The sequence below is a fragment of the Spea bombifrons genome, chromosome 3 (assembly GCF_027358695.1).
Source record: "Spea bombifrons isolate aSpeBom1 chromosome 3, aSpeBom1.2.pri, whole genome shotgun sequence".
NCBI classification, from domain to species: Eukaryota; Metazoa; Chordata; class Amphibia; order Anura; family Pelobatidae; genus Spea; species Spea bombifrons.
In genome coordinates, this window is record NC_071089.1 from 86,159,519 (window position 1) to 86,187,037 (window position 27,519).

At 39.6% G+C, this 27,519-nt stretch overlaps 1 protein-coding gene across 23 annotated transcripts in view; it reads left to right on the top strand.

Moving 5' to 3' along the window:
* DLG1 (discs large MAGUK scaffold protein 1) overlaps positions 1 to 27,519 on the top strand; it is a 73,763-nt gene that overhangs the window by 23,352 nt on the left and 22,892 nt on the right. For 7 of the 23 annotated variants that reach the window (XM_053459565.1, XM_053459568.1, XM_053459567.1 and 4 more), the window contains exons 4-10: positions 1,000 to 1,164; positions 20,196 to 20,294; positions 22,776 to 22,829; positions 24,671 to 24,721; positions 25,058 to 25,182; positions 26,178 to 26,347; positions 27,291 to 27,430. In XM_053459565.1, coding sequence (XP_053315540.1) covers positions 1,000 to 1,164; positions 20,196 to 20,294; positions 22,776 to 22,829; positions 24,671 to 24,721; positions 25,058 to 25,182; positions 26,178 to 26,347; positions 27,291 to 27,430 — 804 coding nt within the window. Of the gene's footprint in view, positions 1 to 999; positions 1,165 to 8,197; positions 8,571 to 20,195; positions 20,295 to 22,775; positions 22,830 to 24,670; positions 24,722 to 25,057; positions 25,183 to 26,177; positions 26,348 to 27,290; positions 27,431 to 27,519 lie in introns of those variants that run through there. The other 16 variants (XM_053459566.1, XM_053459569.1, XM_053459571.1 and 13 more) reach the window with 8 other exon arrangements.

Below are 27,519 nucleotides of genomic sequence, written 5' to 3' on the forward strand. Positions count from 1 at the left end.
GTCTTTATTCTTCTAATAGAGAGAAATGCTTTTGACTTGATAAAGGGAAGACTCCCGAAAGCTTGTCTATTATTTTAAATACTGTTTTAGTCCAATAAAGAATTTTTTTTTTCATTCTTAGTCTTCTAATGGAATTTAAAATGTTATTAAGCACCTTTTCTTAGTTTCCCTTTACTCTCTTGAATGTTTGCTGTTCGTAAGGTTGTGGTTTTTTTTGTTTTGTTTGTTTTTTAGAATGTTACGTGATCTCTACACATGCTCTTATTTCTTGACATCTCACTACATAAAATTTGTAGTTAAGCTTTGACATGATGTTGATACAACATAAACAAACCCGTGATTGTTGCCTTTGGATATGAAAGCCATGCAACTGTCCAAATCATCTCCCTGATCTGCTGAAGGATTACTAATGCTGCAAAGTTGATGATATAGATGTTTTTCCCTCTCTAAATTGTACATTTTTTAGAATTCTAATTGGAGAGTTACACAAGTTGAAATATGGGTGTTAAATGAGATGGTTTTTTTTCATGTGTCAACCCCCCAATATTTCCCCGACTTACCATATTTCAGTGCTTGCCACAACATATCTGTTTACAGCAAACATGTGAATGGGGGATGTATCGGAGAGCGGTGTGGGCTTTTAAGGGATTGATTGTTTATCTGAAATAGTTGTTTATAAGTTTCTGTAATAAAATTAAAAATGTTAGCCTTGCTATTTTCTTCTTCCAGCCGTTGGAGTAGTAGTGTTTTACTGATTCTTTTTTCTGTCCGTGAAGAGTCGTATATAATTTAAAAACGTTGCTTGTTCTGCTGCGCATGCTTGGACACTGGTGGTGATGGTCATGCTCTCCCAGCGTCTTCTCTGGCCACCTGGTTGAGGATTGAACCCAGCAGGGATTTGCATGTGCCAGTATAACGGTAGCCTGCTGAGTTTTATTTTTCATGTATGTGATGCAGGTCTTAAATGTTCTTTAATATGTTACATGTTTCCCCCCATAGAAATATCGGTTCCAAGATGATGATCTCCCATCGCAAGAGCCCATCTCTCCACACGTCCTAAATGAGGAAAGAAGTCCAGAATTAGTTCAGGTCTCTGAGAAGAATATCTCCCAGATAGAAAATATCCATGGACTTGTGTCACATTCGCACATTTCTCCCATAAAAGTAAGCATTTCCATGTCTACTCTTTCAAAACTGTAAGTACTATAACACCTGATAGGAAACAACCATGGTCAAGGTGTTAAGATATCATGCGTAGATTTAAGGAACACTGTTTTAGTCATTGTTTTACTAACATTCCTGGTAAACCTAGGATCCCCCCCCCATCACAAGTCTTCTTAGTGTTTCTCTGAAACTAAGGAAACCATAGCATAGCTCTTGATACATACTGACAAATGTTTCATTTTTTTTTCCCCATGGCCAATACATTATTGTTGGACACAAATTATACACAAACATTTTTCGATGACCTAGCTTATATAAATTCTCTACTAGTAAGGTAATAATTATATTAATCGTCCTTAAATTTTCTTGATCTTTGCAAGAAAGTTTGCCCCATATGTTTTCCAGTTAGAGCCCCCCCAGGCCAGATCTTGTTCCTAAGCACATTTATCTAACTCTCGGTTTGACTAAAAACCCACTGGCTTTATTCCACATTACAACGCATATGTAATGCGATTTTGGCCCCCAGCAAAAATAAAGAACGTTATACGGCTGTTAAGCAGCACTACATTGGAAAACACAGCTAACTTCAAAAGTGATGGCGTATTTTACAAATGTAGTTGTGTAATATTTTGATTAAATATAAATTTCCCTTTAATGTTTGATTCAGCCTTTAATCTAAGTCCCCAGCTATTATGCTATTCTCTGATGATTAGTAAGCAGCCCACTCAGTGCTTAAATTTCAGAAACATCTCCTGTGGCATTTCTTTTCTCATTCCCCCCATGCTTTTAAATTAGTCTGGCATCTTGTCAGTGGAGCAGGCCATAAAATACTGGCCCTTTGAAATACATGAGCCTTATGACCTAAGGCATATCCTTCTGTATCCCATTGCTTCAGTATTTTATAGAAAATGGTTTCAGCACAAAACTTAAATAAATAAATACTGTCCTCTGTCATATTTTTTTTTGTGTAATGATAGGATGCTGTGAAAGCTTTTGCCACAGGCCAAATGACTGGGAACATAGATGATTAACGTTTAGTGGTCCAACCAGTTTACGGGAATTTTTCATTTGAGTCTTTATTAGCAAAAGAACACTGGTAAACTGTGTCCTTTATTTGAAAGTGAACAAAAGAAATGCCCTTAAAAATATAAAATAAAGGCCTTGCTCCCAATTGGAGCCATCTCTGCCTGACCCAGCTAGGCCAGTCCCTGGAAGCCATCCCCCACACAGGACACACAGGTCCGAGCAGGTAGTGCCCCACTTAACACTTCTTCTTTTAAGGTCTCTCATTACCCTGGGAAATCTTCCCTCAACCATCTCCCTGATTGTGAGGTTGCGGGAAGTTTAACTGTCCATGTCCTGTGGTCTTTGTGAAATCCAGGACAGAATCCAGTCTGCAACACTGGAGTTGGAGCATTAGCCCATCCTGCTCTCACCCTGCTCCACTCCAGGAATCCATACATTTGATCTGTGTACAAAATTATATATATCTATAGGGCTTGACAAACCACAGGTGCCAGGTCTTCATGGCGACAAGAAATTTCCCCCTGGAGCCTAGTGTTTTGCAGGGAAACACTGGGTTAACTTAGAAAAGTATGTGCAGTGGGGTCTCCCAAAGCCAGCAAAAATGCAGCCAGATCCTGCTTTCCATTGCACACATGCGCGATACTCTACTCCAACCAGTTCTAAACCGGCTAATCCCCCCCGCACACACATGCATGTGAATTTATTTATTGATAATTTTTAGCAGCCAAAACTGGTGAAAAAATGAAGGTGGGTGGGGGGGTTTAGATAGCATGTTTTTTTTTATTTAGGCATATCAGAGTTCTTCCAGAATCCCTTAGTCTGCATTCTTTATTGATGGGGCTGTATAAGGCACAAAGGTATTTCTAAAAGAATATCTCCAAAACTATTGATTAAAATGTATAAGATACAGGATGTATAAGTACAGGTCCACTTTTAGTGCCATGGTTTTCAGTGAACCTTTTCATTAAATTCTGCCTAATCCTTTTGATATGAAAACTAGAACAATATATTAACTCCCTATATAGTTACAGGGTTCAATGCTATTGTACTGGCGGTAAGGTAACACTAGGTGGCAGCAAAGATTTGTTTTTAAATTACAATGCTTTATGGTAAAACATGAATGACAAACTGTTAATGTGACCATAATGATCTAACAACCATCACTTTGGCTGTTTTGGTCTCTAACTCTTACTTTGATTGTGATTTAAGCCATGACATTAAGCAGAATAGCATCAAACACAGGCATTTTTAGGTGGTGGTGCGCTCAGTGAAGTAAAGTGTATTTGCTTCACTGATCACCTAATTTCAGCAGAACAAGCAGAAAGCAATGAACAATCTAGGAAGGCAGAAAAGCAGTGTTGCTGCCGGAGAATTCTAATGCATTTTCCCCAAGCAGTCAAGTTCAGGTTTGAAACCGTAAACCCCCTAAACATTGAAGCACCTTTAAACGGCTCTGTAAAGTGTTTCAAAGGGTAAACAACACTACATGACTGTTCCTTTAAACAAAATACAATGGGGGGGGGACTTTTCAACCCAAGTTCATTAACGGTGACCCCTTACATGTTGCGCGTTTGGGTTTTGGTCCTCTAGATTTGTTAATGAGTTTTTTACTTTGCTGGGAATGTCCATAAAAACAAGGTTATCCAGTGACTGTTAACAGCAAGAAGGTGACTTGAGGTAACATTCCCAACATTTTAATATTGCAAAAAAATATGGTTCTTACTGTATTAAATATGCACCATGACAGCCCACCCTGGAGATTTTCTTCTGCAAGCAAGTATTACGCCAGTTCTGCCCAAGGCAGGCATGGTTAGTGATAGGTTTATTGTCATGCTGAAGCTTTGCAAATGCATAGGGTGCCAAACCCAGGTGCCTGCGGGTGTATAAACCAGTAAATGAATGCAGGCGGTGGACTGTAGGACAGTAAAGCAAGAATTATTATATAGATATCTACATATACACATATGTGTGTGTCCATGTATACATTATACACTTTACATAGTGTAGAAATGTGACTGTCTAGAAGTTAACATTATTGTTAAAATAGATTTTAAAGTAATATTGATTTTAATATTGAAAGACCCCTAATTTAAAGATTCAGATGCATCTTAAAATTGGAACAATATGGGTTTTTTCAATTTAAGGCGTGTATTAAAACAGATTGGCTGCTAACTTGAGATTTAAATCCTGTGCTTTCATTTGATCACTAAATATCCATGTAATGACAGGTTAGTAGAAAAAGGGGTATTTGTATGACTTCAACAAACAAATGCTGTGTGATTCAGAGTTGTTGAAATTTGAATTTGACTGAATGCCATTTAAATGTAGGAATTTGACCCAGCGACTATCAGTCTCCGAGCATATAAACCACTGTTTGTTGTGTCGGGTCAGTTTTACTACTACATACACATTAATACATGAACATTATCAAGGTAAAATAAAATCGACTGGCTTCCTTAATGCTTGATGTAAAACCTGTGTCTTGAACGAACAGCCTTCAACCTTCACTATATTTATTGCTTTTCTTTGTTCCTCTATAGAGCCTTGCATTATTTATAGAGTCCTGCTCCTTTTTAATATTTCATTTCATCACCTTGCATGCTGGCAAGGCCATTGTTCTGTTTAGCAATGCTCTTTGTTTATGTTGACTAGATATGATTTGAAGTCAAACCTGGTGTTTTCTTTCCTTAATCTGCCATGATTTGTTTGTCCAATATCGTTCCAAAATAATCACTGCATTGCATTTTGTAACCTGCCACAATTACAAATACCAATTCAGTGCATGTTATATGCCGGCAAAACATGAGTTACCCGATGGCATGTGAGCCTACCGCTTGTCCTGTAGATTCAGCTCCCAACGAGGGTGGGAAAATAAGCCCACTGAGGTAAGCTCCTTGCTTTCAGTAGAAGCAACAAGGGTAGTAGTTAGATGAAGAACTCCAATAACTTCATAGCATACCTTCACCAATTGGCCTGCAGTAATGCACCGGAGTCCGTCGAAAATAGAGGTCATTGTGTATTTAACATGAAAATAGGGCTGGATTGCTTCTTTGAGTGCCGACCACATATATCATGCATGGTGGCACATCAGGGTTCCTCTATCTATGAGGGACATGGAACAAAAAGTAGCTTAGTGGACACTGCCTGAGCTAACTGGCAGCTATCTTACCTCGAGTCTTGGAAGGCTTGCTTGCGTTCCACTAATGAGGGAAGCCTTGCATTTATGATTTAAATATAAAGAGGCTTCCTCTAGACTGGTGTAGAGATCTGGCCTGCCCCTCATCTAGTAGAGCACATGAATACATCTGTTAATGCTTCTTATGCAACACATAGCGCCTCTGGTCATCGTGTTTTGGTTTGGGCATGTCTTTAATCCACTTTAAGTTATTTCATTGTTTTGTCTGTTTTTGGAGATATTAAAGGCAATCACATTTTAGCTTGCAAAGTTTTTGTTGTCCTTCTCCTGACTACGTGTTTGTTTTTACAGCCAGGACGGTTAGCCATTAACAGGAATATAATAGCCTGTGCTTTCAAAGCCTTTTTAAAATTTAAATATATTGAACGCCTTGTAAGTGGTACTCAACTTGCAAGTACCTATTGATCTTGAACATTACTGCCTTGTCTTAATGTTTATAAGGTGAAGATTTATTAAAGTTGTATGCGCATTCTCGTTAATTCAGTTGCATTTCAGATTTTACAGACTCTGACGTCTTTTTTGCCAGCAATTATATTTGTTTTTAATCTTCTAAAGATACTTTTTTTTTTTTGTTGTATTTTATTTTTTCGGTACTGCAACTAGTTAGTTTCAGTAACTTTCATCTTGCATTATGCGGACGTGCTGTTGCTAGGAAACCCACGTTCGTATTGTGGCAATGAAGGTCTTATACGTCGTTGCCGTTATCTGTTGTGGTGATAAAGCACTGAAAGACCATAGGAGCCGTGAACAACTTTTGAAGGCTATTTAACAAGTAACTGGATGATGGTGATGCTTAAGAATTAAAATACCTTTTAAAAATAAGTTCAATAAATAAAATGGATTTAGATGTAATTATGCTTCCATGGTAAAGAATACATAATGGATTTTTATTACTTTCAAATATTTTTCTTTTTGTACGGTACCTGCAATGCGTTGGAGTTTAAAGATGCTGTCCCACCTACTTTGTAGAATTTTATACTTTTCCTATTAGAAACATTTTTACTATTGAATATCGTAAGCACTGCCAAAAATGCAGATCTGTTGTTTTTTTCTAATCATTTATTAAAAAGGCAAATCTGCTTTACTTACTTAACGTGCTTAACTACCACATTGGGGAAAAAAGAAGCTGTGATTATTCTGGATTTTAACTCGGGGGGGGGGGAGAAGGATTTGCATCTAAATATAACACATTCTTAAAGGAAAGTAAAACCCAAGTTTATATTGTGAGAAATGCCCTTGTGACTCAAATAAAAGTAAATATGAAGTCCGTTAGGCAAGTGGAAGTGTTAATATATTGCCAATTGTACATCTGACAGCTGTAATTAGATCAGAGGAGTCTGGTGATCCTCATGTCCGCTTCTGATCCTACTCGTGTTCCTGCCAACGTAGAAGATGGTATTTCATTCAAATTGAATGGTTGCCTCTGAACAGACAAGACTTTGGGGAATAAATCCCCAAAATGAAAATTAATTTTTGATACACCTGCCCTCCTCTATTGTGAAGCTCTTTAAGGTGGTTTACAAGCCTCTTAGCAGCAAGGCAAAATGTAAGGTCCGAATGCTGCCGTAGCTGCGCGTTATTGGCATGGTCTGTACCTCCTAAGAGTGTGCTTAAAATTCATGTGTCATGAACAATATGTATCCATTATACCTAGAGGAAAAAAATATAAAAATCCTTTACGTTGAGCATGTGCTGCAGCTAGTGGGGTCTCATTAGACTCCGCAGCACTGCTCTCTTATCCTTTGCCACCTGTAGAGTTTATAAAAGCTCTTCGGACAACCTCACACAGTTTCTTTGGCTTTCTGGCCTGAGTAGCGTTGTGCTGGGTAGATGCTGGCAGCGCAAGAGAGGAAGGCATTTGGGAGAATGTCAGTGCCCGTGTGTGTACATGCACAGTGTGTTTTTTGGTGCCGCCTGCCAAGTATGTATACAGCAGCCCTTGGGGAAAGTGAATGAGTGATGCTTGCCAAAATGATGCATTGGGGAAAAAAAACCTGGATTTTATTGTTAAATTTTAAATTCTGAGGTGGTGTTTACCCACTTTACCAGGGGTGCAAGTCTAATAAATGTAAAACTTCTCCGTGGCACCCTACCGACTCCTTATATGAACACTTTAATTCCCCGTTCCTGATTGCTGCGGTAAAAAGGATCCTGTTATGTTTTCTTGTTTTTCTTGCCGCCGCATTTATGTTGGAGAGAGCGCCCTTAAAATGGATTGACTCCCATTAGGTTCTTCTTTCTAAAAGCAAAATGCTTAACAACTGTAGAAAAAAAATCAATGCTAATGTAACCATTCCTGGAATCTTTTTTTTTCCTCTCTTCTAATAAGAAAGCTTACCGAGTGGGTTTTGTTGCTGTTTAATTGAAAGCATTTCTAACGAATTTGTCTGCAAAAGATCTGTTTTAAAGTATACTTTCCCTCTTCTGTTCACTTTGTATGTATAATTTATGTTAGCCCTGAGAATGTCGTTGGCTTTTTCCACAGGCAGTGATTGAAACTTGGTAATTTGCGATGTAGCCCTTCCCCACATGCATGTGCATTAAATCTGGCATCCCCAGTGGGTCTCCGCAGTCAAATGCTTCTAGCGTCCTACCTGCTAATCGACCTCACTTCCTGGCTTCGCTCTGCCTGGTTATCAGCTAACAAAAGAAGCAGCTGCCTTTGATCCCTGCAGACCAAATCATGGGGAGGAGAAGCCAGTGGGATTGCTATTTCCCCCAGATTGTGTGCTCGCTGCAGCAGTGAGTGCTAGCTTCTGAGGCATGTAAACAGGTATAGTGGAGCGCACAGGGGGGGAAACAATGAGCACGGCGAGGCTCCAGGATCTTTGCTCGCCCATTCGGATGCAATGCTGCTGTAATTCTATCTGCAGTTCTTGCTGATCCTTCAGCACTCAGCAGCTGGTAGAGGAGTAAAGACTGCCTGGCAACCACCTGCAGAGCTGCAGAGATGAATTACATTTTCGGAAACAACACACTCCTCTACTCCCGCGCCAATCGAGGAGGAAATACTAGCTCCAGTCATAGCTCCGTAGGCCCAAAGCAGAAGCCCTGGGCCAAAAAGGGTTCCGCAGAGGAGCTTAGAGCCGAGCCTGAGCCTTCTCGGTGGCAGCAGATAGTGGCTTTTTTTACTCGCAGACATGGCTTTATTGACTGTATCTCAGTATCCGCCAGCTCCACCCAGGTAACTAACCACTTGTTGGAAATCTCTCTTGGTTCTAATGAATGTGTGTGTATTTAAATTTATTACTGATAAATAGTAACCCTTTGTGTTCAAGGTGGATGACCGTTATGTGTTTGAAAGTGTGAAAGTTTTTATGTTATTAAGTATGAATAAATGAGGCGTGTGTTGTATATCGTTTAATATTATAAATGTGAGCTACGTTTGGCTGGGGATTAAATTCCTGATTTCCTAAATGGCCTGTGTTCCAATCCCCCTTAATAGGATGAGCTCTCCGAATGTAATTTGTAATTAATGCCTTTTAATATGCTTTTCATTGGTGTCCAATAGAAAGTAACCAATTCACAGGAAAATATATCTTGGAAATGAATAGGCATTACAAATCAAAAGGGCTTTTCTGAACAGACACATGAATTTAGTTGTTGTTGTTCGCTAAATTGACATGGTTTTAAAAATACCTACTTCAGTGTCCTAAATCGGCTTCCATAGAGACGGAAATTATATTTTCAGTCTCTGCACAAACCTAGCAAGTCTTTTTTTCTGCATATTCATGTTTAACCCCATCATGGCTGGGATGTCTGGTTGTGTCTCTCCAAGGCTCGGTAAATGTGCAAGGAACTGATGTCACGCTGGGTTATGGGAGACATAAGAGACATGAGGAGCTAGAAAATCCCAGTTGACTGCAGAAAACGATTGGAAAACATAGGCTGTTATGGAAAAAAGAAAATACACAGCTAAGAACAAATTTCCTCTTGGGGGAAAAAAATTGTATTTAAATGAAATGTTTAAACATGAATGAGAGACTGGAGCCATAGTGTATCTGTATCGGGGGGCTATTGCTTGCCACAGCCTTTCAAGGATCTTTTTATGACTGGCAAAGGTCACGAACAATTGTTTGTCCTTCTCGATAAATATTTGCTTTATAGTTTTAACCCCTTGCTTGTAAAGCCACCTGCTAATGTATTGTTTAATGGGATTGTTCATTTGGTGACACGCTGGGCCCTTAGCCAAACGCCTGCTGTGCGACTGGGATACTTTGTATTTACCCTGTTCGGTTACAACATTTGTCTTTTGTGAAAACTATACCCCAAATTATTGCACAGTTGAAAGTAAAACTGGTGCATTTTTAATGTCTTATTACTTTGCCCGTTTTTGTTTTTCGGTGCCCATTTTAAAGGTGGAATGAATACCTGTTCTATTGTAATAGGACCTGCAGAGTCTCTGAATGAACACTGAGGGGCTTTGTACCGGATTAAATTCTCTTTATTTATTGATGGGAACTAATGAGTGCTTGAGCAATAGCACGGCCCAACCAGCAAAATAATGCTGAATTTGCATTTAGTTTAGCCTGTTTGCTCTTATTTCTACTTTGACATAACTAAAACCTTTTGTTAATAATAACAGGGCCATCCATATGCTCCTAGCTGGGTAGCACTGGGGCCTGAAAGTTTGTATGAATATAATCTGCTTTTTGCGCAACTGGCTATGTAAAGAATTTCTTTTTCTACAATTGGATCAATGACCGTGAAATGAAATGCTGCCAGTTGATTTGTACCCCATAGGTTGGTAAAACATTTGGTCCGGTAATCTGGTTTGGTGCTGCAGATTAATGTGTTGATGGCTTCAGAATTTGTTTCAGCCAACTTCTGTCTCCTTGATATTATTGAAAATTCCTATTTCGTTCTTTGCGTGTGTGAGGGGTGTGCGTTGTGTTTGATGGATAAAACAGAATGTATATTAAGAAAAGATGAGGCCTAGATTTTGCTATAGAATGAATATCCAAATTCACATGGATCTACAGCACATTGAATCTAAAGAAAATATGCCTATTGCCATCTGAGCATCAAGGGACTTGTATCTACCCTTCTATATAAATAATCAGAACTAGATCATAGGTGCTAGGCAGGCATGACTCCAGTTTCATCACTTAACGTTGATGTTGCTTGTACTGTAAGTACTTGGCAAAAGTGGTGGCGTTTCTAATTATTTGGGATTGATCCATCATAATGTATAGTGAAGTTAGTAAATTGAACGTAAAACTCTCCTGCCAAGTCCCACTTAATTGAATACACTCCATCATGGTCTTTGTCAATGGAGTCCGGCCTTCGTTACAAATACATGACAATTGAATAGAGAATGAACAGAATGTTGTCAAAAGCAAGGGGATTGGGGGGGTAACTATGTATATATTAAATAAAAGGATGTGTTTTGTCCAAACATCTGCATTTCTTAATCCTGGTAATTTTACTTTTTATTCTGTAAAATGTTAACAGTTTTGCTATGTGGCAAGGTGAATAATATCTCCATAGTTCTTATGTCCCAAGATGGTACCATATAGTCTTCTGAAGCCTGTGAACAGTTTTTGTTTTCTATTCATAAAGAACTGTTCTAAGCATACTTTCTCCCACTTCTGGTAATGTGCCCTGGCTCTGTATCTGGTTGTCGCTTTGTTATCCCCTAAACCTGTCTATTGCGTTACACACCATTTTCATCTCTCTATTCACTTTTCATGTATTTGCAATCTGTGTCTTTGTTCTTTGAATGAAAAACGGACGCAGGGTTAGGTAACTTTTAGTGTTTCCATTTCTGGCTTCATTTACTGACTACACCTTCGTTCAGTTAGTATTCCCCAAAGATCCTCTATGGTCTCTGTGCTCGGTTTACACTTCCTCTCCTGGTAACCTAATTTACTCTTGAGTTTCACGCCATCTCTTATGTTGGCTATATTCACATTGTACCCTTTATTAATGTTATAGCTTGTCTTACCAGCTGCCATTGTACGGTTTCTGGACATCATTCAACTACCTAAATAAATCTTAAATCATCTGTATTCCATATTGTATGTAATATTGTATTTGTCTTTGGCTCAGGACAGCATCACCGCCACCCTCCCATTCACAGCACAGTTCTTACAGCTGAGTGCCGGGGTCTGATGTCATAGCCCAGCACTCTGCATTTAATGATGCGTGATGCCGCTGGGTGCAAATGGAATATGCATGCGATGCTGACACAGCACAGTCCTCCATAGTTTGCGTGGACGTTTGGGAGATCAGTGCTGTCTCTTCTAACCGGCCCTGTAAAGCACTGATGCGGCCTCCCACCTGTGGGACCTGTTGGCCTGGGTCAGACATCTGACCTTCTGCCAGTGCCTATCCATTTCCTTCCACTGTCCCCTAGGATGACATTTGGGATCCTGGAATTGTTATAATTATTGCAGAATCCATATTGACAAGGAGTCCAAAGTTATAGCTAGTACTCGTATACGAATCAATGTAGTGGCCAGATACTGTTTGTGTAAGGCCACAACTTTAAAGCTACAACCCAGAATGATATACCATGAGCATAGAAAGTACATGAAGCACCAGTGCCCCAGCTTTATTGTATACGTACACTGGTACGAACGTTTGGGATTAAATAGCCCCTTCATGGATGATGGGACTTGCGAGTCTGGTGAGCCTGGAAAGGTGTGCTTTTGGGCTATGTACATAGTGAATATTATGCATCTAGTGCACCTTGTTGGGTATATTTGTTCTGTTTTGAGCTCTGAAGAAAAGGAAACATGCGTTATTCAATGTTTCTGTATTAAACACACATTGGAATCCTTTTTGCATTGACTCCAGTGCCTTTTATTGAATGCAAATAGATGGCGTGGTGATTAGACTCCTGTCGCGGCTGCACATGCTCGGTAGCATTTATTCTACTCCATGGGAAAGCATATAGCATGCATGCGAGTTAACGCTCATGTTTTGCTTGCATCTACGCGGTTCGCTTCTGGTAATGCTGCTGACGTGTCGGGGAAGTAGGCTTTCTTCTTCTACTTTGTGGTTTCAGTACACAGCCGGCGAGGAGTTAGATGAGACGTCTCACTTTCTAACTCTAATAAGTAAAGAATGCCTTCGTCGCTTTGCATGCAGTGAAATGCATTGCTGTCCGTGGAAAATGAATTCCAACATACTTCAGCCCGTTATGTTCAATTCACACCATTGGTTCACCCATTTCTGAGTCTTCTAGTGCTTTGGAAATGCTTTATATTTACCATTTATAATCCACATTATTAAAAACTGAATGGAGTTTAATATATAAGCTTTTATGCTATAGCTGTTTAGTAAAATGATTGAATAAACTTGTTTTACTCTCTTTTTTTTGTGTGCTTCTCCTAGGTTTTAGCAGGTTAAGTAAAGCCAACTCTTTTCTATATACGACATAATACATTCAGTTTAAATGGCGTATAGACCTTGCCTGAAGTTTATTCTGCAGGCTTTTTCCCACTGCAATTATTTTGAGTTTCTCATAATGCTATGACCTTGTCGTGGAAGTGGGTCTCCATAGACTGTTTGCCAGGTTGCCATGGCGTCACCATGGATAAAATTATCTGAATTGGTAGTCGTTCATATGGTCTGCGCTCGTGTCAGTGGATTGCCTACGAAGGAGATCCAGCTGCATATTTAAAGAGAGATGACATAAAGCTAATGCATGTGACGTACTCCTGCTCTTTACCTTTAACACCGTCTCAGGTGTATATAATGCAGATAAATGCTTTACATTTCATCGTCACTGGAAACTCTGGACTATGGTGGCATCGTAGTGTTATATAATGTACAATACATACAATGCACGGTATACATCCAGCAAAAGTAGGCCATGGCGGGTATGATGATCCCATAACTGGTGAAATGTTACCTTCTGCAAATTTATTCTGCACACTGCTAGGTGCGATATATGACAATATAGTATGACAGGATCCCCAAATATTTCTCTAAGGGTGTTTTTTCTAATGATATGGGCTAAATTCTTGCTAAAATGCACTGGTCTTATGTTGCTGTGTGAAATCTCACTGTGTGAAATAATAATAATAAAAGATATATATGTGATCTGTGTCCCTTCTGAAATGTACCAGTAATATTGGTGCCCATGCAGTGAAGTATTCCTTTGCCTATATTGGAATTTGTTGCCATGGTTACTGGATGACATGTTTAGAGAGGATAACCCATACAAGTTTAAACTCTACATCGTGTGGCCAAAAATGCTACATTTGCAAGAGAGCGCCTAGAGAATTGTTCTTGCACAGTGAGGAAACTTCACCTCATGCCTTATATGTGAAGGTAATAAAAAGCACAGGCACACGTGTCTCACCTGTTATAAGTGAAGGCAGCGAGAGGGACCATCCGTGCTCGTAAAACTTCACCTTTATTATTGAATTCTTTCTTCTTCTTTTTTTTATTGCCTTTTTACATACTGTGCTCTTTGCAGCTCAATACCAAAATAACAGTAAACCCATGTAATGGGGCACAGATTCTATTATATTGGGCAGGTCATAGTCACTGTTGTTGGTTCGGACTGTGTCTGTAAATGCGTGGCTAGAGGAGATGAGCACGAGCATAAGCAAGAATAAGAATTCCCTTATTTATAAAACAATGATGCTGATACCATTTTAATTACATTAAATTACATGTCACAAGGAGAGTCTGCTGATAGTAAAGCAGCCGATAAGATTGTTTATAAATGTTTAGTATTTTAAGGCCAAAATTTCGGATTTTATTATCTTTTAATTGTATGTAAATACAATGATGAGTGTAATGAGCTGTTGTGGGTAAGTGATAACGTCAAATGTTTTGGACCAGTTTGTGTTAAGTGACTGCTGGAAATGACTTTCTCTGACTCCTAGGTTATCTTACAAGCGATGCTGCTGGGGTATATCAGACACTGATGTTAGACCGTGTGCATTTCAATCACAGAAGATGGCACTTAATGCCTTCCAACGGCGCCTTTTTTTTATGCCTTTTTTGTGGCTATGGTTTCTTGGTCCTTTGGGGGCAAACCATTGTTTCACCTCCTGTGACAGACTTTTCCAGCTGGCTTGTAAAGATCACGTTAAATATATAGCATGGCTTAGTGCGCATCACCATGCTGATATGGATATCTGAGTTCTTCGAGCATACCATGTAATGTTTATTCATTGCCATTAAATTGTTTAACCTGTAAGGTGATGAAAGGTTCAAAGCTGCTGGGCTGGTAGGAAGGTAGGAATGATATGAAAGGTTTTGGGGATTTTTTTTTAGACAAAAAAGTACATTGGGTTTCTATATTTGTATACATGTGTACATCTTTATTGGGAAAACTGTATGATACATTAATATTTCTTTATAACCTTGTATGTTCTATAAACTATATTAAAGTGCTTATCACCAAATCCAAAGTGAGGGAAGTAGGGAAACTACAGGACAGAAACTAAACAGTCTTCATGTCTGTTTTGTCAGCTACGCGAAGGTAGCAAAGGAATTAAAAGGTAAAAAAGCGTGAGTACGCAATGTATTGCCATGATTTGCAGATTCTATCAAAGTCCTCCATGTAACTTGTTGGAGATAAAGCTGACAAACTAGAATTCATATTTACTTACATAATAAATACTGAGTGCTAAAAAGTAAAGTGGACCATAGACATATAATTAATGCACATGTATTGTTATATTTTAACTTGAAATGAAGAAACTGCTTGGGTACAATTCTGCTCTGAGATGCACTGTGTCACGGACAAATTATGTAGAATAAATACAGTTATAATGTATGTAGATCCATTGGATTCTGTAGCGCTGTTACAATTAGAGGAATTCATTCAAATCACACACAATCACAACCTGGTACAAAGGGAGAGGAGGGCCCTGGCCGTCATTCTGGAGGTCACACTGTCCACAGACAGGACGTTTTCAATGTATGATTCTGCTATGGAAACGTAACCATATTTTTGATACCATAACTCTTTAGCGCCGTGCCCTCTGTGTGACTCCAGTCCCTGTAATATGTTATGACACCCAGGACAGAATATCTGGCGTTCTTTGAATATACCCCACTTTGATGCCATTTGTGTTCCACTGATATATTTGGGTTAGGGTCTAACCAGGTCCCCTAATAACCTTTTCCTGGAATATAGATTATAACTCCTTAAACGTAGGCATTGTTTGCATGACATACTCCATACTGGCGGAGACCCCTAGTGGTTAATGGGATTGGATAAACTGGACTGAAGAAACCGATGGGTTTGAGCTCCGCTCCTGTGGTCTGCAGTGCTCTGGTGTGCATCAGACAGAATCGATGCTTTTCGTTATAAATAAATCCACTTGTTTCCTTCTGAAGACCTCACTGGCAGCACTCCACTTATGGTACTATTTATAATATAAACAAAAATGTATGCCAAATAATATTCCAACCACATATAGAGGCGCTTATCGTGATAATTCATTAGAATAATTTAATCCATAGCATGATTCTCACAACAAATGCATCCCCCGGGTATCAAACAATCAAAAGAATACATAAGTGGAAAAGAATCTGTGTTGCTTCTTTAAAAACTATACATTTTGTGTGATTTGGATGATTTTTAATCACCGGGTACATTTCTGATTGCTGATTTACCCAGATTATTTTGATGAACGTTTGATAACTGATGCTTACCAATTTACTATATTGTGACTTTTTTGGCAATTTTCAGGTTTTTTTTTGGCGCTGTGGCCCCCCCCCAGCGTTTTTTTGTTTTTCTTTAATTGGTTTGATACCAGGGGGAGGCATTTGTTTTATGAGAATCAGGCTTTGAATCAAATTATATTAATGAGCTATCACTAATTTGGTTGGAATACTAAGGCCTATAACATTGCTTTAATTATTTGGATTTCTACTTTTGATTTTTGTTTAGAATAATAAACAATAGTACCACGAGCGGAGTGCGGCCGGTGACGCATTATATTGTTACATTTCTTTTGAACGGCCATAAAGTAAGACTGTACTGACCCACACGCTTATATACCTTGTGTGTCTATGCATTGATTGAAGTCTGTTTATAATCCGCCACGGGGAATAAATCCACATCTGGGGGTTGGGGGGAGGGATTCTGAATAAGCGCTACTGTGCAGCAAAGCCAAAGTGTCCGGGTGTTTAGCACACAAAAGTAGATGAAGCTCTGTTAAACTGATCTACGTGTGGTCATGTGAGCAGATAAAATAGATTTGTGATACTTGGTATAACTTTAAGCTTAGTCACGCGTTTCTCCAGTGCACTTCCATGCCCTACAATGTATCTGAAGTAGGTAAAGATATTTTATATGTCCAGTTATGGACATTGTTTATTTGATCCACTCTGCAGCAGAATAGTAAATGTTGTGCAGGTTGGCTGTGCATGTTAAGCTCATTTGTTATAGATGAAAGCTGGCATTGGATCACTGATTAGAAGGTCTTAATGTCAGTTCTGATTGTGTCATTAGCGATGTATCTGTGCGGTCTGATACCTCAAACTGCTCGGAGGTACACTCTTGGAGATCAATATGAAATAGCACAAAAAGTCAAGAGTCCGATTTGAAAATCCAGGAGCCAGATGTTAAAGCCGTTGGACATTGTAAAGTGTGTGATTTTAGAGATGTTTGTACTACCCTGTTCCTGCGTCTTTCAGCATCTACAAAGCGTCACTACGGTATTAGGCCCCTCATATGCTACTTAAGAAGGAAAAGGGTGTTTCTTTTAGATGTGTTCACTAAAGGGAAGTTTGTCAGGAGAGTTGGGGGTTCAACTACTTGACTTCACTATTCATCATGAGGGGCCAAACCCAGTGAACTTCTGCTACAGGAGGATCTTCATATCACCTGTATAAAGCATAGTTAATTCATTGAGTTTTTTCCAGAGTCTCTTCAACCATTAATGTATGCATTATGCAGGACCAGCTCAGCATTTCTTACTTGAGAAACGTTTCCAGTGTTAGCCCTTCAATGAACATATCAGTAAGGGTATTCTTGCAGACTTTCTTTTAGTGAATGAACCCCATTTTGCCGATATGACACCACATATGATGCTCTCGGTAGCACCGATACGGCCCTCCTGGAAATTTCCTATAAAGCTTTGCGTTTGCAGCTGGTATTCTTGTTGTTGCTAGAAGTATTTTTACAGAACAGTAAAACGTTGCTGGTCAGCTGCACAAGACTGTACTTTTGCCCAGATAGTATAGTCTGGCTACCCCCAGAAATTCAAATGAAGGGCAGCACGATATATAACACACACACACACTATCTGCATCTCGTTGTGTATGCCAAGTTATGTGTGTTATTGCAGTGGATGCTGTTTGATATAGAAGTTTGGTAGAGAAGTTACTCTTTATTATGGGTAACAAATAAGACAACCGTTGGTCCCTGACTAACCCAAGTGAAGTGACGGCATTAGCTATCCTGTGTGTTTGTGTCCAGTGACTTAAAGTGGATATTTGTCAGGGATGATCAAGTGATTTTAGTGCAGATTGCTTTCTCTTTAACCCCGTACGCTTTGATGGATGAAGATAAATACGAGCGTAACCTTGGTTTCTCCCCTATGAACAAGTAATGAAGAGAGTGAATGTGTGATTGTCTATTATCTCTACTCATTACATTCTCCCCACAAACACTGTGCAGTTTATGGCTGTTGGATAATAAGCTATATCACACTTTTGTGTGTGTGGTGGGGGATATTTGAAGAACCCCCATCTAGCCTATACTTTCAAGATTTACTTATCTATATAGACTTTATAAGACTGGTGACGTTGATTGGACAGTTCCATAGAAAGCAGTCCTGCCTCTTGGTTTGTGTGGAGGATATGATCTTTGTGTTAGGTGTTGGCACTTCTCTGGTTGCGCGTGTTTTTCTGTTGGGCACAGATGCTATGTTTGTTTCACAGCACTGTCACTGTAACGCTGCCCTTTGGTAGTCTGTGTTGAGAATTGATTATTCATGCCTAGAAACAACATTGCGCTTTGTTGATCCATTGGTGGGGTTTAATTAACAGGAGGGTGAGCTTCGGGAGAAAATTGGATTTCACATTGCCTGGTTGTAATGCAGCGCTTTGCGCATGCTTTATTACTTTGAGGTAACATCGTATGCCTTGTAAGTAAGCTTGTAGCGTTGGTCGAACAGCTAGCATCTGACTGACCCGTATGATGGCAAGTCTTCCAAGGAGCGCGGTGGGTGTACAGCAGAGATTGCAGCATTCTGCGCTGCAGCAACTTCAGCAACAACTGCAACAGGCATCATACATGCAAAGATCTTTCAGCTCTTCTACCTTACCATCCTCTTCCAAGAACAGAGGCAAATTCACCAACCTCAGGGACAGTGTCAAAAAGAGTCCTACCCGAAGCACCGCCAAATTCAAAGCTACTAGTGGCTGGTGGTCTGACGGCTCTTGGTCAAATTGTTCGTTTGTAAAGGTATGGCTTCGTTGTCTAGGGCAAAAATCTCAACAGACAGACTGCATCTAATGAGCATCAGCCGCCCCGTCTCATAGCATTTCCTCTAACAGTCGTATTCTGTATAACGTCATTTAATGCTACAGGGCTTGGCGCTGCTCGGGGACTGCTGCCTTATACATTTTGTTTTAGTATATTGTACACAAGTCTATGAGCCTAAATCGCCTGAATGCTCTTAAATTCTATCAAATGTCTTGCTATTTTGTTTCAGCTTTTTTACTTCATATTCTTGTTGGTACACAACATTATTGTTGTTGTTGTTGTTGTTGTTATTATTATTTACAGAATGCCAAATTCCTTCAGGCAAGTTCTGCTAATGGAAACTATTGTTTCTGTTAATTATCATTTAACCTCACACGGCACGTACCATAAACTGAGAAACTTTGGTGGTATTATGTAGTGTTACTCATTGCTCCAAAAAGTATTAAGTAAGTAGAATTACTATAATTAGTTTGGTTCGAAGGTTATCCTTATGGGGAAACTCCTGCCAATTGTATTAATAGTATCAGCTTAACATTAAGTCTGTAAGATATATTGCTTTCTTTTATTAAAACTGTTATATGTTCTTGCTTAATGCTTTCAGACAACAGTGTATTAGCTACTTGTATGTATTATAGCTGTGTTATGTCAGCCCAGTCTACTAGACAAACCCCCTGACCCCTCTTCATACCGCCTATAGGAAACAATAGAATGGCTCTAAATCATCCAGCCTTACAGACTTCATCACAATTGTTATAAAGAATCTAAAAAGGGAAAGTCATCCAACATATCGCATAACAGACAACAATGGCAAACACATTAAGTGTTGTGTTGTAAAACACATTAAGGGTACTTGTCTATATGACCTCTTAAAATGTTCATTGCCAAACAGCAGAATTAAAGCGACACCGACCGATTGAACAGGGATTGTTCCAAGTACATGCTGGAAACTGAGTTCTCACAACTAAAGTCTGATGTAAACCTAAGTGGTTTGTTTTATGGTATTTTTTTTTTCTACCATTTATATTTTATTATAATTGTAAGTTTGCAAACAATGGCTTCCCATTCTATTGAACTGTTAATTATCCCCCACATTGTAATAGCACTGCAGAATCAGCTGTTGCCCTTTAAATGATTGTATTGTTTAATTGGCTTTAGCCTTAATACTGTCACCAACCACGTAAGTGCCATGATCAACGTAACGTATTTGGAAAGGCATGATGCACTCTAGTTCTGTCACTTTATGGCTTATAGAGTTAACGCATACACACACGCACAAGTAATAAAACTGTACTCGGCCATAGCCAAGGTTCTTGCTGGTGTATGGGTTTTAATGTCCAGCAATGTTTCTGTCATCTTGCGTTGCTTTATGATTTTGAATGTATTTCTTTTCTTTTTTAGCCCACTGAAGCTGGCTCTCCCTGTCCTCCCATTGTCCCTGTGATCCCTGTCATACCAGTCCCTGCCGAGAGCAATGTCATCCCACCCTCCGCTCCACAGGTCTTTTAGTTTGTTTTTGTTTGTTTTTTTAATTATTTTGATGTGCCTGTTTGTTTTCCATATTCCGTCCGGTGTATATTATTGTACTAACCATACTAACCTGAACAATCTAGAGAATGGCTTTGTGATTGCTGTGCCAAAGGCAGCGGATCAACACAGGCTTTTCTTCGGTCCACAAAACGAATCTGTCGCCTTTATTACCGTATTTGCTTGATTATAAGACAACCCTGATTATAAGACGACCCCCAAATCTGAATATTAATTTAGAAAAAAAAGAGCCTGAATATAAGATGACCCTATAGGAAAAAAGTTTTACCAGTAAATGTTAATTCATGTAAACTATTTTTTTTAATAAAAGCTATGATTGAGAAAAATATTTTGATTTTATTTCCTTCTATTTTCTAACCTGCTCCCCCAGTTATGCACATCTGCCCCAGAATTGCCTTATACCCCCTATATGCCACTGTGCCCCATGATATGCCTTTTGACCCCCTATGTGCCACTCTGCCTCCAGAAATGCCTTATACCCCTATATGTCACTCTGGCATTAAGGGGGTTAAAAGGCATATTATGGGGCAGAGTGGCATATAGGGAGGTTTAAGGCATTTCAGGAGGCAGAGTGGCATTAAGGGGGTTAAAAGGCATTTCATAGAACACTCTGCCGACTATCAGAGAGAATTCCCCGCACCGTTTCGGCACTCTATGAACTCTCTCTGACAGCCGGGGAAGGTCTGCGCGATGGACGCAGACAACCCCCGCTGCTAGCCATGCCTCCTTCCGGCTGCAGAGCTCTACACGCTGCCCCAGCTACACACCGGGGACTCAGAAGTACCGCTAAGTGGGGCGGGGGGGGAGACAGGAGGATCCAGGTCCCCTGCAGCTGCGGGGCATCTGGATCTTAGTCGTCTCATAGTCAGACCTATTTGAGGTCTGATTTATAAGACGACCCCTGATTATAAGACGAGGGGTAAAACCTTGTCTTATAATCGAGCAAATACGGTATTTAACATTATTTTATTAGCCTTCTATTTGGTATGACTCTTACAGTCTGTCCCGAGAAATGGTTGGCCATATTAGTGTAGACTACCTGTAACGTTAACGTTGGTCTGCAGCACAGCTCAGAAACTGACTTCCATGTTTTCCCAGGTTCCGATCTTGTGTAATAGCTGACATCTGTCCTGTTACCGTTGCTACTCTGTCTATCCACAGAATTAGGAATCGGTGCTGTCCTGACTCAGTCTGTTACCTTTTGCCCTCTCGTTTTCTTCAGTCTGCTTAATCCTTCTTCCCTTTGACCTGTTTAGCCACCATTCAGTGAAACGTTCCTTCATCCTCTCTGTCCCTTAAGCTTCTAACTCGGCGGGCTTCTGTCATATTATTGTGTATATTGGTGGTCTACTAACGTTTAATCGCATGAGTCTTATTTGGAAGCATGTGATTTTCTTTTTGCCGGTTCTGTGACATTTATTTTCTGAACAGTGTGTTGCGCAGTAAATGAAGGGACGGGAAACGTTTCATCTGCAGTCAGGCGTGGCGAGCAGGCCAGGGTCTTTGGATATCCCAGCTAGAGTTGCATTGATTTCATTACTTCTGTCCAAGTAGGGCTGTTTGCAGCCTTCATTGCCTGGGTTTCGACAGCCCTGACATGCTTTATGAAGAGCCGAGTGGAATGGCCCTATATAATGAATCATTTGTGCAGTCGTGGAAGTTTTTAGTTCACCTGTTTATTGAATAAATGCATTTGTTACAATGGGAGTTCATTGGTATACAATGATCATCCCTTTGATAAGGTTATTTAAGATATATAGGATTTGTTTTGGTAAAAAATGCCACATTCAACCATTTGATGCAGAATCATTGACAAGCTTGACGCTTTCCTGCTGATGGGGCACTGCATGTAACTTTTTTTGTGCTGCTTTCTGTTAGTTTTGAGGTGTCTATGTACCTCCCGGGAAGGTTACATTTGTGTCGGATGCCCTCATGTAGTACACAATGTTCTAAAAAGCCTTTTCTGTAACAACTAAAATATCTTCTACCTCCTGTCACTTTTATTAGTAAGCACTGCTCACATCATCTGTTGCTGAATGGTGTCTAAAACGTTACTGTTGGGTTTTAACGAGTTTTGAGCCTTTTTGTCCGTCTTCTAAATTAGGCGTAGATATAGAGTCTATAAATGTATAGATAGGGAAATAAACATGCTAGAACACTATGAATAGCAAGAACGGTTTGTGGATACATTCCAGGCAGGAGATGTGAAATCAAATATGATGATTTACCTCCGAAAATATTTTATGTGTAACAGTATGGTGGGGTTTCCTGCTGGCTTGAACCCCGCTGTTGGAACCTGTACTTCTAGGTGGTGGGTAGAGGTGTTTGTCTGTGTTAAATGTGAAACGTTATGCTTTGAAAGATGCCTTGCTGTAGGATGAATCAATAGTTATGTCATAAAATTACGTACTTAAATTCTTGTTTATTTTCAAGGCAAATCCCCCACCGGTGATTGTGAACACAGATAGCCTGGACACGCCACCCTATGTAAGTGCCATATTCAATTTGTTGTGTTTTGTACTGTGTGTGTATGTGTGTAATTCACACTGCCAAGCCAAGACACCACTTCCTATTATCGCTATATTTATGATGCACATAAATGGCTTAATTTAACACTTAAACAACTTTACATTGACTTATTTAGCTAAATAACTGTGACAGGTAAGTTTTGGGAATGATCTGCTTTAGGTGCTGGAATAACATTACCCGCAGCATATAATACTGTTTTGTTTCTAAGTTCCTTGTTTTTGTAGCAATGCCTTGGGAATTTTGGACAATCTGTAATTTGTGCATCTTCGCTGAAAGTATCTCTGTATTCAAATAGTGATTATGTACAAACACAACTGATAACGACCTAGCCTGGAAGAGAAATGTAATTAGCTGATGGGGTATTGCTTGGCGATGCTAATGGCACATTATCCCTTTCCTCTGCTGTTTATTTCTTTATCAACAAAAGCGGCTAAAGCTGTGCATTAAAATTTCAGCATTTGTGAAGTTTAATATCTCTTGGACCTTTTCCCAGTGGATTCATTGAAAATTTGTATGCAGTATCGCATCTCATGTGTTGCATCCATTGACTAGGATGAATTATCTTGTGCGTTTTGTTTCTAAGTTCAGTGTATGGACCCTTTAGGACCAAGATCATCCTAGCAATTCAAGCTTAACCGTTTTAACAGTTTATATGGTTGGCAGGCTGGGCTCCGAAATGTATGTATCCCAGAAGTTTGAATGTATGGTTAGACCGTAGAGAACACAGGAGGCCTGATGCTGGGTTTCTACTAAGGGATTATAGGAGACTTGACCAAAAGTAGTGTATGGAAAAATATGAAACGCTAACATTGGTTAACAACGAACCATTGAACCAAAAACGATGTATGGAAAACTTTGTGTCTGGATTCGGTTATGGTTTGATTTCAGATGTGACCGTCCTATGATGAATTTGATCAAAATCCTTTTTATTCTCCTTTTCAAGCAGCGTATTATCTCTGTATGACTATACTGATTCTGCACAAACTAAAATATATTCCTGATGGTATATTGTGAAGTGTGTGTAACGTGAGAGAAGTGTTTATCTCTGCGTGGGGTCGCTCGCTTGAAACGATTGCCAATACAAAACCCACTAAAATCGTGCATGGATCTGTCAAGCTTCTATTTTACTAATTAACAAGTTCGGGGTTCTCTATTTCCTCCGATAATGTCATGTAAGCGATATGCTTTCAGTTCTTTCGAAACAACGATAATTAGTCTGCAATACAGAATTGACCCGCAAGCTCTTCTGCGTTCCACGGGTGCGATTCATTGCAGACCGTTCTTAAGGTGCCAGATGAACTAATACACAACATTTTTGCAGCCTCTCGAAAATATTATTTTTTAATATAGCATATTATAATAGAGCCTTGTAATGAGACTAATGAAGCTGCGGACCATCTCTTGGCTCGTACCCCAAACTGAAAATGGACTTCCTAAAACCACTTCTACGAACAGCTTTGTTGTTTAATTGGTTTGATTGAGCAATAAATAAGTAAAACAAATTGATATAATCTCACTCATCAGGGAAACCTTGGCAGTCTTGCTGTATGGAATCTGGTTGTAACCTCTATTAGTTTTGTTTTTAGCGCGCCATCTGTTCCGATTGCAGATAATACTTCAGACGCCACTTGAACGATATATAAAACAACAAAAAAAAAAGCGTTTCGGTTATTTAATGTATATGTTCATGAATTTGCACTCGAGTGCTGTTAATGTGCTCTTTGTTTATTATGAAGAAAGGTTTTGTCGTTTCAAACATCAATCCATTATTAAAGCGTGTTTTTCCATTTTAATTTTAGGTGAATGGAACAGATGCAGATTATGAATATGAGGAAATTACGCTTGAAAGGGTAATATGGCAGCAAAATGCCACAAGTTATGTTAGAGCTCTAAGTGAACAGCCCTTCCAGCTAAATGTGCCACGAGTCTTCAAACATTGCATGGACCTCTTCACATCTAATGATTGCTTTGGTGCTCCGTGTGATAAGTCACAGAGCATTGTTGTTCGCAGCCCAGCTTTATATTGTTAGTCCTGAAAAATAGGAGGGCCTATTTGTGTAATGATTCACGTATATCCCATAGGCCCTGGGGTCAAGAAAGCAATGTGTGTGTTTATGTGTATATATGTACATAAATGCACACACTCTATATATTAATTTATATACCATATATTTCCCCACTCTCAGGGTACATCAGGACTCGGGTTTAGCATTGCAGGCGGTACGGACAACCCACACATTGGCGATGACACAAGCATATTCATCACAAAAATCATTTCTGGAGGAGCTGCTGCTCAAGATGGAAGATTACGGTAGGTTCCCCAGATCTAGTCAAATCTGAAACCAGTAAAACATGTCCTCGTATGTTCTGCTTGACCGTGAACAAGCAGAAGACATAGAAACCAAATTAATTTCAGTGTCTTGTATACCGCGAGAAACATTATTAAAGTAAATGCCATTGTAAAATGTTCTGGCTTGCATTTACTATAGAGCGTTAGGGGAGATGTATGTAAAAGTATTTGGGATTCACATCAATACAGTTAAGCTTCCAATTAGTTCCATATTTGCTCAAATATAAGGCAAGGTTTTTTCCAGAACAAATGCTCTGGGACATACCCCTTATATTCGATGTAGTCTTATAATCTGACCTCAAATAGAGCTGCAGAGGACCCGGATCCTCCTTTCCGGCAGGCAGGGCTTTTATGACTGAGCACCGGCGTGACATGACCTTACGGCGGCTAGTCATAGAAGCCCTGACGGAAGTGCCGGTTATCAGCAGAGGTGTCTACGTGCATCGCGCAGTCATTCACCGGCCCCCATTAGACACCAGGGAGTCTGAAGCACGGGGGACATGTCTCGGGATGCATTGGTAAATCGGGAGGGGGGCCAAGGTGGCATATCTGGGGGTATAAGGCATATCTGAGGGGGGCAGAGTGGCATGGGGGGTATAAGGCATATATGGGGGACAGAGTGGCATAGGGAGGTATAAGGTATATCTGGGGGGCAGAGTGCAAAATAAAAACAAGAGGCATTTTTCTCAATCAATTCTTATTAAATATGAAAAAAATAGTTTACATTAATATTTACCTGTAAAACTTTTTTCTTATAGGGTAGTCTTATATTTAGGCTTTTTCTTTTTTTTCTAAATTAATATTTACATTTTGGGGGGTCGTCTTATAATCGAGCAAATATGGTATTTGTATTCTGCTGCTTAGGAAGGGAATCCTAGACACGATATCTGTGTCTATATGAAATGTAAAGTTCTCTTTCACTGCCTCTGGATAAATACCCTCAATTCTTTTCTCAGGGTTAATGACTGTATATTACGGGTGAACGATGTGGACGTACACGATGTAACGCACAGTAAGGCTGTCGAAGCATTAAAAGAGGCTGGGTCCATTGTCCGACTATATGTCAGAAGGAGAAAGCCTATCACAGAGAAAATAATGGAGCTTAAGCTTGTAAAAGGCCCTAAAGGTGAGTAAAATTACTGGCCCTTACTACTAAGTCACATTGCATATTTGTTTGCAGTAATACATACTGCGCTATGTGTCCATAACTGTTATAGTACTGATACTACGGAAGTATTTATGTTTTCTAAGCTGCTGGTTTAATATAGTGAAACCCAGCTCCTTTAAAGTACAAATATTTAGAAACTTGACATTGGCCTCTTTAAGCTTGTTTGGAGTGGTTCTGTGATAGGATCCGCCGTTCGTAATGTTAACCTCTACATCTGGATTGTGGGCATCCATCCTTTTTTACCTTCCTGAAACGGTTACCTAGCAACTAAAAGAAAAGCGCATTGCAGAAGAAGACGATCCAGGATAGATGAAAGGGCTTGCCAGTGACAGTTTTAGGTGGGCGATCATTGAACGGCTCACATAACAGGCTATCTTTGTGATCCCTGGAAAGCCAACATGCAAACATCTAAATATTAATTATTTTCCTTTTTTTTGGAATGGGTTTATTTTGCAATGAACAAATAAACGTGTTTGTGTTGGTTCCAATTATATACAGTTTTCTGTAGTATTCCATTTCTGGTGGTGCTGTACTCTATACTATCCTTTGAATTCTTACTATTAAATGGACACTCCAGCCATTGAATTTTTTTTTTTTTTTTTTTTTTGCTTCATTGCATTTAACGGAATACTCCTCGCTAACCAGCTCTAATGCTGGCTTGCAGAAATATTCCTGGGGGTCTGCTAAGACCCCTGGTGTGCCCGCGCTGAAAGCTCTCTGATTGGCTTTAGTGGTTGCGGGCCCCTCCATTAAGTTAAGGTGGTAGTTCCCGCGTTACACACACAACGTGTGGCACTGAGCTGTAAAGTATAAGATATGTAAAAACATTTATTTTTTTTGCTGGTTTTTGTATAGTGAGTTTACATCTAACCTTAAGAGGGTTATTTTTTCTCTTTTCAAGCAGGTCTTGGATTTAGCATAGCTGGTGGTGTAGGAAATCAGCACATTCCTGGAGACAACAGTATTTATGTAACTAAAATCATTGAAGGCGGCGCAGCTCACAAAGATGGAAAACTTCAAATTGGGGACAAGCTTCTAGCGGTACGTAGTCTATTGCTTTTGCTACACAATTCCTACGCTTTGTGTACTCCACGGAGAAGAAAGTTGCTCATGGGAAAAAGAGTTGAGCC